Genomic DNA, 12136 nt, shown 5'->3' with positions numbered 1-12136 from the left:
AAGCATCATTCGTATCAAATACAAATACTTGTTTAGTATTTTAGTTAGTGTTACCACGCTTTGATCATGACACTAGAATACGTAAACATACAAAAATATAACCATATCTCAATGCAAACTAAGATTTTACATCCTCACACGTGTAAGCTACAAACATATTCACAAACAGATTCTTAATTTACAAATATTTAAAGTATTTATTGCAAGAATAATTTTTTGATAAAGGTTTGTGATTACGTTTTTGTTTTTAACAATAGTGTTTTCTATAGCGCCTTGGCGGTATAAATAAAAAAATCGTTTATGATTTTAGCCAGAGATATAAATTTACTTATAAAAACAATAATTACTCCAGATTCGTCTCTTTCTGGGAAAATTGTGTTTACGCTGTGATGCTCTGTGACTGATTAGCATGTTAAACATGTTTATAAGTCTATAATTCTTTTATATATAGGATCCAATTACTGAAAGAAGTATAAACTAATACATTATTCCGTTTGGTAAATAGATATAAAACAGAATCGTTTTAAGAAAAATATTTCTGAATCAGATGCAGAATATGCTGTAACTTTACCTTACATCATGACAATATCAGTTTGGCTTAATTTACTGAAACTACTCACAATGTTCTATTAATTTATTTATATTAGGTCCTTACATATGAAATTGGCGTTTTGTATGGGAGGAACAAAATAATATAACAATAAAATATCGAATATTTTTAAATATAGTATATTTAATTAATCAAAGTATGTACCATTGTTTTCTATGCACTTTTGCCATCTCATAGGTAGTTCATTGATCCCTTTACTAAAAAAAACAGTCGGACGGGAATCAATAAAATCTGTGAAGGCGATTTGGACTGCCCCATCAGAGTTAAATTTTTTCCCTTGCAAGAAGTTGTCCAAATTTTGAAAAAAATGGTAATCTGTTGGAGCAAGGTCCGGAGAGTACGGAGGATGTCTTAGACATTCCAATTAAAGCTCTTCTAATTTGGTAGCCGTCTGTTGTGCAGTGTGTGGTCTAGCGTTGTCGTGAAGTAGCAGTGGCGTAGAGCGATTGACCAGCCTAGGTTGTTTAGCCGCTAGCTTTTCCATCATGGTTTGCAATTGCTGACAATAGACATCAGCCGTAATAGTCTGGCCAGATTTGAGAAAACTGCAATGAACAATACCGGCACTAGTCCACCAAACGCTTACAAGTGACTTTTTTGGGGTTAATTTTAGCTTGGGGCAGAATTTGGCTGGCTGGCCAGGATCCAACCAATGCGCTGAGCGCTTCCGATTATCGTAAATAATCCATTTTTCATCACAGGTAATGATTCTGTTTAAAATACCTTCATTATTGTGCCGGTTCAGTAATGTAACGCAGCAGTCGACGCGCGTTTGCCGGTTTGCTTCAGTCAATTCGTGAGGTACCCACCTTTCAAGCTTTTAAATCTTCCCAATTTGCTTCAAGTGAATTAAAACTGTTTTATCACTAACACCGCAGCCTGCAGCTAACTCGGACGTGGGTTGCGATGGATCCGCTTCCACAATAGCCTTCAACACTTCATTATCAACTTGGGTCTTAGGCCGTCCACGGGGCTGGTACTGCAGGTCGAAATTTCCAGAACGAAAACGTTGGGACCAAAAATGAACTGTGTTTTCTTTTGCAACATGACCGCCATACACATCATTCACCCTTCGAGTCATTTCCGCAGCACTAGTGCCACGGCGGAACTCGTACTCTTAAATAATGCGATACTTTAAATTTTCCATTTTGTAAATTGAGTGATGCAAACAGAAAAAAACAGAAGAAAAAAATAAATAAATGACGGTCATCGAAGCACAAATACATGAGTCAATAGCTGTACAAATTTGAATTTGAAATTCCTTACCAAAGAGGAGGTATTTGAGGTCAAAGTACAAAACGCCAATTTCATATGTAAGGACCTAATATGATTGCATACGCTACCTTTAGGATAGGCATTAAACGCAGCAACAACAGCTCATAGAAATATGTTGGTGTTAGTTCGTTTCTTGTCTTTAATTAAGGGATTTATAAGCTACAGGCTTAATATTTTTTACATATTTTAAGATGTCTGCATCTGCATACCTTCTGCATATGATATTTCAATATACAAAAATAAAACAAGTAATTGTAAAAAAATAATTTTATTTAAATTATCATCAAGATACCCTGCTAAAACATGCATACAAGTCTTATCGTGTGTCGAATATTATCTTATGCACATAAATTATCAAATATTACGCTACTTACAAGAATTAGATACTGATAACAAGAGAATTATAACAAACAGTTTTGAAGGTTTTACGCAATATGTTCTTGGAAAATTACATGAACATCCGCATTTAACAATTAATGAATCTACGACTTCCGAGTTCTATTACGAGTTTCTTACCTTCTCTTCCCAGTTCTGAACTCAAAAAATATTTTTGTCTTCCTTTGCACTATCTTATATTGATTTATTGTGTTACTTTTCTACAATGGATGAACACTTTTAGTATCACACGTATGAAGTACAAAAAATTATAAATCTTTAAGAAGCATAGACAAATTAAAGTTAGCTCAACTTATATTCTGAAATATTTGATTTATTTGGTAGTTGTAACGTCCGACACGTTAGAGCTCTGAAAGAAAACAGGCGAGTCTGGATTGAACTGTGAGGAATGTAGATAAGACCTATCCGTCATTTTAAACAAATTCTGGAGCAAATGTTGCTGTTCCATCAGCAGTGTATTCAAGTGTCTCATCTCTTGATCAATTTTCTTCAGATTGAATGTCGTTTGATCGATCTTCTCTTGCATTCCACGTATTTCTATGTTAAACTGATGATCCGTTTGCCCGTCTTGTTTATATTTAGAGTGGTACTTGTTCTTGTATAAAACTTCTTTTACTGAACGTCCTGATTTGAGTTTATTGAGTTGAGCTAGTTCGTAAGCTGCCATCATGATATCGGTCGGCAATCGTTTTTCGCGAGGATTTAATGGCTTTACGCTTAAAATTACTTTTCCTGCTTCTGGAGAAACTAATGCTGTTCTGTAAATGTATTTATGGAGACATGCGGGTAGTAATGAACTAAACATTCCCATCTCAACAAATAATATAAGTTTAGTTTGTCTCACTAGTTTTGAGAGCCCTGCTGTTTTTCGTAATCCTTGAATATCGTGAACTGCAATACCAACTAATAGATTCATAAGTATTATAGTCACAAACATAAGAAATAGAATGAAAATAAATTGAGATGACAGTTCGAAAATTAAGGGTGGGTCTTCTAAGAAGGGATCGTTTATCAAAATGTTCAAGTTAAGTTCACCAACCATCATTGACAGTGTACTGATAAAACCCATTAAAGGGTTTGAAAACATTTCTTCATTAGGAAACACTACTAAGAAACATATAGCAAATCCCAATAACAGACAAATGTATGCTAATAATAGCTTTAAGAATTCTGTCAGAACTTTTTGATACATAGCCACATAGTCGCCGAACATCGGTAGTTGACCCATCATCAACATCAAATTTGTCCAAGCTCCTAAAACAGCATAGCCTTCAACGTGATTTTGCCAGCCGTAATCATGTTCTATATCGTACAGCAAGAATACGGAAAGTAAAACGAACCATTCTAACAGATTTTCGAATGTTGTAAAATATTGATAAATACTAGAATAGCCGGTGATGCCTGTTAATTTCCTGACTATTTCAAAAATAGTTATTGCTAACAAAACCCATCGCTCTAATTCTATGGGATTATCTTCTAAAATATCTCCAAGTAAAGATTGTCTTTGGCATAATTCGTTAGGCACGTCGTACTTCTTGGCATATTTACCATGACAGGTCTTCACAACGGCCGTCAACACGTAGATTGACAGGAACACAACGAAAAGGAAACTAAATATTAGCCTAGCTAAATAGAATTTTCTTATCTTTTTCCACTTCATAAATAGAAATGCTAAACATAATGGGTGTTGTAATATATCTTTTTGTCCTTCATCAATCAAACTATTTAAATAAGTAATTTCACGCGGATACGAATATTTTAACAGCTTCCCAAAATCAAATTCAATCTGAACTTCTTCATTAGCTTCAGTTGAAGTACTAAGGGTGATGCCACTATCAAGATTGTGTCTTAAAATTGCTACAGATTTTGGTGTTTTACGTACTATAACACTAAGTGCTGTATGACCTTTTTTTGATTTGGATGTGACATCGGCTCCTAATATTATTAATGTTTCCACACAACTTGTTAACCCTTCGATTGCGGCTAAATGTATTGGGGAATATCCATATTCATCTTTTATATTTACTTGTGCACCCCAACTTACTAAGAGTTCTATTATATCACAAGAACGTTCCGATTTCGATATAGCAGCGTGTAATGGAGTACGTTTATCGTAATCTTCAGCGTTTGGATCTGCGTTTCCATCTCTTAAAAGAACTTCAACACATTCCATTGATGAACACCTAGCAGCGAGATGTAAAGCAGTAAACCCTCTGTAATTTTTTGCATTAGCTTTAGCTCCTTCTGAGAGTAAAAGTTCAACACATTCCGTATAACCCCTGGATGCTGATAGATGCAATGCTGTACATTCTTTATCCCTTTGCTTAGTGACACCATTAACACTTAATTTCGTTGCTTTCAATAGGAAAGCAAGACACCTTTGTGATCCTAATTCAGCAGCTAAATGTAAGGCATTTAGTCCTCCAGAAGTTATATATCCCGGGTCAACTCCTTTCTCTATAAACAGTTCCATACACTCTAAAGCATCATTTCGAACAGCACAGTGGACCAGGTTATCCTCACAGCCAGCTCGTTGAACTACGGCATGTAAAGACGCTCCGTTCGCGATTAAGTATTCTGCTACTTCCAATGAGTTTCCAAATGCAGCACAATGTAGAGGTGCAAAGTATTTAGGCGCGTAATCAATATCCGTACCGATGGACAGTAAATACGCAACAGCTCGCCCGGCGCCACTAAAAGCGGCGATATGTAGCGCTGTCAACCCAATTGGATCAGAATAATGAACATCACCACCAGCTTCAATAATAGTAGGTAATAACTCTTCACGTGTTAAAAATGCGGCCCATAATAATGTTAAATTAACAACAATTTCCGGCGCTGATGAAATATGTTCTTCAATATTATCTGCTGTAATCAATCCACACTCGAGGTCATCAAAAAATCTTCCTGCTCCCAGAGTTAAAGCTTTTTCACATAACGCTCGACGCACTGCATCCTCTGTCAACCTGGCTTCTGGATCTGGAGCCAGCATATCAAAGCTATGGTACATATTCGGAGCATCTTCAGCAGGTGGTGAGGGTCCAACGAATAAGTATTCTTTTGCCTTTCCTGGTTCGTTGGCTGCCTCGAGTGTGTCAATGCTACGCACATGTCTGAAGGAGCTTCTAAGTGGAAATTCTTCTGGATCTCTGGTTCGCGAGCTAAAACTACTCGTTAGTCGTGATCGCGGCGTCTGAGACGGCGTCTGAAGAGGTGACGGCCACCCCATCTCACGATAACCGAAGTTGTCCATGGCTATACCGCAACTAAATGCAGACTCCCTCTTATCTTATCACTACAAACATCTTTACTCTGACGTGATTTATCACGCTATTTTTACTGCGCACAATTATGAAATTAACTATTTGGGCACTGATTATTGTTGTTTTGATAATAATGCAATATGCGAGCCATATTTGTATGTAATTTGAAGATATAAGTAGCATGTTCGTGTGACGCCTCAGGTTCGCGACGTTAGAATGGGGTGCCGGTTTTCCGACAGTAAATAAAACTAGCAAAATTTATCTTGCTGTATCAAAAAAATATTAGTAGATTTGCCTAAATCATTTCAGCAGGCGTACTAATTGTCTTATTCTCTGTAGTGTAATCTCTAATGAGTTTAACATAAAATAGAGTTACCCATTAAATAGGAAAACATATAGGCAGTAATTTCTTGACGGTACATCAACCTACATATACAAACACAAATATTTGCAGCATGATCCCTTTGTCAGACTGTCAGTTTGTTTGTAGTGTTGTAATTTACACGGTCATGTTTAAATTAAATTCAAGAAAAGTTTGATAAATCAACGATTATTTTAAAACATTTACCCCAACCAAAGCTTTAACAGTACAGTACTACAACTAAAACCATTTTCACTTCATTCCGTGTAAGGATTTTATAAATATTATATTATTTCTTATCCAAATTCTAAACAAAACATTTAATTTCGACCATACACCCAGTGGCGTAACTATACCATCTGGGGCCCGTGGCAATTTCTTTTGATGGAGGCCTATCAGTAAAAACCGTCACGTTGTATTCAGTTTCATTTAAATAAACTTCGAGATTTACAGCGTACACAATCACACGTTGTATATCTACTAATACAACAATAATTTTTCCTCTCTTAGGCGAAAGGCAGTGGTCTGTAGCCCCTACGCTAGCCCAATGCCTATTGCATACATAGAATATAATATCTCAATGCATTCATCATCTATTAGCAAGCTTTTCGGTGAAGGAAATATGAGGAAGCCTGCATACATTTACATTGAAATAAAAATAAATTTTTGAGGCTTCTTGGGCATGGGTCCTTATAGGTCGGGGGTCCGTGGCATTTTGCCAGCCCTGCCACCCTATTGTTACGCCACTGCATACACCGTTACATTCTTTGCTTTCATTGAATATAAAAAGCACTCAATGAAACATAGTTGGATGTATTTAATTATCGGGAGTATATAAGAATAATAAATGAATAAGACAGTTGGTGTTTTGCCAACGTATTACTGCATCAAACGGCTTGGCTGCTTTTATATGAAATGTTGCAGAAATCCATTACACGGATAATTAGAATCGTTATGAGCCACATTACTCGAAAATACATTTATTACAAAGTTGTCTTTTTATATGTTACTTCCTACTTCTCAAACTTATATTAACAGTAACAATTATTATGCCAAATAATTTTCAAGTTTCGTTTAATAAAGACGATAATGTGTGAAATAATAGAATTTATAAAAAGCATATCTTATAATTAAAATTAATTTTTGTTGAGACAAAATAAGAGAGCTAAGAAGATTCCTCCTAAAGTTTCTTCGAAAAAAGACACATCACACGCAGCACCTTACTGTAGGAGTGGGAATTTTTTAATTTAGTTTTATTATTAATTTATTTTACATATAAATAGTTGGTAATATTGGTACCTAAAACGAATATATGTTAAGGAATTTCATTCCTGATCGTTCCACAATGGCCGATGTAAATAACTGCAACGCACACGACCTTGTCTTTGATGGAGTTTTGGACGAAATGCAGCCGACCTCTTTAGACATCTGTTAACAAATTATAAACTGTCTGATGAAGCATAAAATAAATATTTATTGGATTTATAAATGTTTTCAATTTATACATGCTGAATAATTTGGTATATTTGTTAAATTCGTGTAAATATAGGTTCCATGACGAAATATAAGGACCATGGTCGCACTGTTTCTTCTACGTGGTAAAAAATATAATAATACAGTTGCAGTATTATCGCCTCGTTTTATGAAAAAATTGTCTGAACATCATTGAGGATTGAACATCATAGTTCTCACTATCAGTGTAACAGAGAATGAATGTGCCCGCCCCAACAAGACTAAACTTTCTTTGTTTTAGTACGAAAGTTAAGAAAAACAAATGACTCCCCGAATTGTTGTTCTCATTATGTTTTAGTTGGTATAAGTTTTTGGGTCAATTTTGTACTAATTAACATTCTTATAAGCTTTATACTTCTGATGATAATTTATGAAGTTTGAAGCTTTATATGTGATGAACTCTTGCAAACAAATTCTAAAATAATTTAATATTTAATTGGATATATTTTTATTATTCCTCTGTGATTTCGATTTATGTGCATTGCTTACTTTTACTAACATACCTTCTTATTTATGTTAAGGCAACATTACGAGAAAATACAATTGTACAATAAGATGAATATTTATATTAGTTTCTGAAACCGGAAACAGTATAGTTAGTGTAAACAAATTCTCTCAAACGTAAACTACTGGGTATTCACCTCATACAATTATCGGTTTGTTTTCCATAGCAAAGAAACAAGTGCATGGATTTTCTTGGCTATTTCTGGATCGGGAAAATTCTTATTATTTCGACATCTGATCTGTCTCTCACACATCAATTTTTAATAAAATTTGATGTAGAGGTATGTAGTATATCGTACTTAAAGTCTTTCGAGATCTCGAACTCACAGTGACACCCAATAATTGTCAACATGTTACTCAAATAGCCGATTTACTTGCCTATAAGTCGTCACTAATACAGAGTTATGTATAAAAATAGTAGAATAAGATAGTAATGCGAAATAAAGCATTCAAATCTCTATAAAATTAGTATTGGATTTTTCAAGTGAAACCATATTAAAGGACATAAACTACAAAACGAGACATGCCTTTTTAAGTTAAAAAATTCTTATTGAAAAGCTACATAAAAGGAAGCTGCCGCTTAGGTACGTTGACCTGTATGCAAATAATAAACAGCATTTTATGTACGTCGGTGTTGGTAAAAAGAACAATCGACTGTAAATCGGTTTCCAATCAAGGACGTACATACGTTGTTCGGAAATAAATTTTAACTCTAGTATGAGGTATGGGCACACTAGGCACTTAAAGGTGGAAAATTCCTAAAAGCGTACAGTAGTATATGACAAAAACTTTTACTTAAAGGATTCTTTTACTACCTGATTACTAGACTAAAAAGATTTAGTCTTAGTTTGTATTACTTGGTACCCGCTATTAAGAAAAAACATTACCAGTAATGCCTATTCGTTCTTCATAGAATTAAATCTACTCTATTTTAAATATTAATCTATTCTAGAATTATGAAAAAGGTATATTAGATAGATAATTTTGCAAATACTGCAAATGCAATATCGCGTAAAATACTCAATCGATACCTATGTTAAGTTTGAAGTTAAAGTATTGTACTCATAACATTATAGATAAAATGTATGGTAAAGACCTTTTTACATTTTGTCCTTTGTTTAATAAATATAGGATTTTATGAAGCTACTACAACGACTAGAAACTGTGTAAATAAATATTTTAAATGATCTAAGAGTATTATGGGTGCATAATAAAAAATAATTTATTAGAACGGTTGTATGACTTTTTATTCCGAAGAATATTAGGAACACTTTAACAAAATTCATAATTGACTATTTATATAAGTTTAAACATTGTATTATAATATAAGTGATGGTAGTTTGTTGTTAGTATTCAGTTGTTTGATAATATCTTATCAGTTTCATAGCTGATTGCCTTGTGTTTTTGAATCTTAATATACTATTGTTACGAAGCCGGGTCGACTGCAATGTTTCTAGATTTTTCCACTAGTTAGAGAACTTTTCAGCAGGCTGAAATATGATTTCTGACCGTTTCAGGAGAGGGTCAATCACATATTAGAAAATTGTAATTTCCATAATGTTACCCTAGTTTTCAGGAAGCTGAAACATTTTTTCAGTCAGTTTCAGAACATGTGTAGTCGAGTGGTGCAGTTTTCAGGAGACCCGTTTTCAGGCGTTTTCAGGCCTAGTTATACCCCTTTGATGAAGGAATATTCTAGACCGAACTTTCTAGGTGTGAGACAAGGACGAAATGATACGAGAGAGAGAGAGAAGATCAGAACTTTCTCGAAACTAGACTGAGCACTCTAGAACGCAGTACGTGCGAAAGAGACAAAGAGTGCGGACATTCTAGAATTGTGCAAACGCTACTCAGTAGCAAGCCCGCCTAGAAAGTTCTCGAATATTGTTTAGAATTATTCCCAGGGATATATAAGCGAGCCGAAACGCGACTAGTCGCCTTTAGTTTGGAATGCGATAACACGAGAGGAACACCGAAGCGATAAAGTGCGAATAAAATGAATACAAGTGATAAAGTACAGTTTGAAGTGTGCATAAGTGAAGTAATTAGTGACTGTGTTTTTGTGTGTTATTAGTGCATCTCTGCAATTAATTTGTGCCCATAAATTCCTCATTGATTTATCAAGAAATAAACCTTTGAAGAAATCTACGGCATTTTCTATCCGATCCCCGTAGCTCCGAGCTCGTAACACTATCATAGATATCTTTCAAATCATATTATATGTACATATACAATAACGGTTCGGAGCATTCAATAGGAACATGAAATTAAATAGTATTTTTGTATTTATAATATAGGATTATATGCCCAGCCTTAAGCAAAGTATTGGTAACCAATAAACCGCCTTTATAACTGGCACGTGCCTGGTACAGTATTTATAACGCACTTTTGTACGTCTGCGCCCGCGCATTCATAATCATAACTTATGCAAATTAGAAAGGAAATTTTCAATTTAAATAGTCAAATTACTGATATTGCAATCTTTATGCTTTGAATTATTTGTTTATATACGTCGAATCAAAGGACACGTATAATAATTTATGTTTATCCGGAAGATTATTTTTCCATCTTATTTCCCTCACTAATACAATGAGACTTTATCAGGATATTACTCAAATAGGGAGTATGATAGGATAGGACTCAAATAGGTATTCTATAGATGAAAAAAAAAAAATATATATATATAGTTTAAAATATTACAAGCTATGAGAAAAATAATATAATTGCTATAAAAAAATGCAAGGCGCTATATTTTTTTAAGAATTCTTATCTTAATATAATATATAAATCTCCTGTCACGATGTTTGTCCGCGATAGACTCCTATACTACTTAACCGATTTTAAATTATATTGGCACACCGTGAGCAGTCTGGTCCAACTTAAGAGATAGGATAGCTTAGATCTTTAATTATAGTCGCAATTTTATTTTATTGCAAATTATTTGTCTATAATTAATTGACAGTCACAATTATCTGTTAACTCCAAAAGATTCTAACAGATGTCGATACTTATCGACTATGGTAAACCGACAAACGTGTCATATAAGCTAGAATTAAATATCATGATTATCAAGTAAACGAAATACCGTGAAATTCAATTATTTCTATTTTTTTAATTTTTGGTGTTAGCCAACCACGTGTTACTTAGACCGAAGCGTAAATCAAATTCAAATTATAGTGACGATACTACAGTGAAATTATTCTTTAGGCTTACTAAAACCACATTAAGGAGAAACGAAGTTCGCGGGGGCAGGTACTTTATTATAAATACAAACGCGTTCGAAAATATTTATTTTATTTCTTCCATTATGGTAACTAAGACTTAAGCATTATTGGAAGTCCCAACATACGCGATGTCCTAATTATTCATTTTCATACATTTTTATTTATAAAAAGGGCATGTTTTTAACTGGGGCGACTCATTTTTGCGTCGCTAATCATTTATTATTAGGCTTACAATTGAATAACCAATAAACCTACCTAAGATTTTTTTACTATCGGGAATCGATTTTAATCTAAACACATTTGTAATATATTTTGCAAGTACCAATTATATTGCGTAGTTGGTAAATGCTATTACAGTTCGAAAAAGTTTATTTGTTTGTTAAAATACAACGTGAAAATAGTGAAAAGAATTGGCGGACCATGAATATGGCTTCTGTATACAATTCTGAAAGATCGCATTACTCGGGTACCGATGGCAAAAACAGAGATTTAGTCAAATACAGAAAGCTTCACAACTGCTGTGTGTAGGTACAAAAAATTCAGTTAAAGTATATAAAACGCATAAGGTAGGCAGGCTTCCGTCTCTGCTTTATCCGCTTTCGTAACATTAAGCATTGGCTGGCTTACAAAGTGACGTTTACAAGTTTCCTGGGTCATGACCAAATATATGAGCTATGAACGGCGTCAACTGTCTTGTAAATTTGATGTGTATCGGCTAATAGAGTTTTTTTTTTTGATGACTGTACGTACTATTATACGCAATCAGTACAATCCTATTATGAAGCCAAAAATAGTCGCATTTAATGTAATCCTCATTAATTTGATTCCCGTGATATATTCCGATAAACATTTTTACACCTATCAAGCGAAATCCATGAAACAATTTGAAATTAGTTCCATACCATGCAAGCGTTTGTTTGTCCCATAATGTTATAATATATTTAAACTATATATCTAGAGCAGTAGGTAAATCACCAATTTCCATGAAGAA

General features: G+C 34.1%; 1 protein-coding gene across 1 annotated transcript; it reads right to left on the bottom strand.

The window, feature by feature from the left end:
• Positions 1-2175: 2175 nt before the first annotated feature.
• LOC123713286 (transient receptor potential channel pyrexia-like) lies at positions 2176-5537 on the bottom strand. Its single transcript, XM_045666892.1, has one exon. It carries the CDS (start codon positions 5532-5534, stop codon positions 2595-2597), a length of 2940 nt encoding a protein of 979 aa, XP_045522848.1. The 5' UTR covers positions 5535-5537; the 3' UTR covers positions 2176-2594.
• Positions 5538-12136: the final 6599 nt, after the last annotated feature.

Source organism: Pieris brassicae, chromosome 1 (genome assembly GCF_905147105.1).
Source record: "Pieris brassicae chromosome 1, ilPieBrab1.1, whole genome shotgun sequence".
Taxonomy (NCBI): domain Eukaryota; kingdom Metazoa; phylum Arthropoda; class Insecta; order Lepidoptera; family Pieridae; genus Pieris; species Pieris brassicae.
Note: the sequence above shows the minus strand (reverse complement) of the source record. Positions and strands in the feature narration are given on the sequence as shown.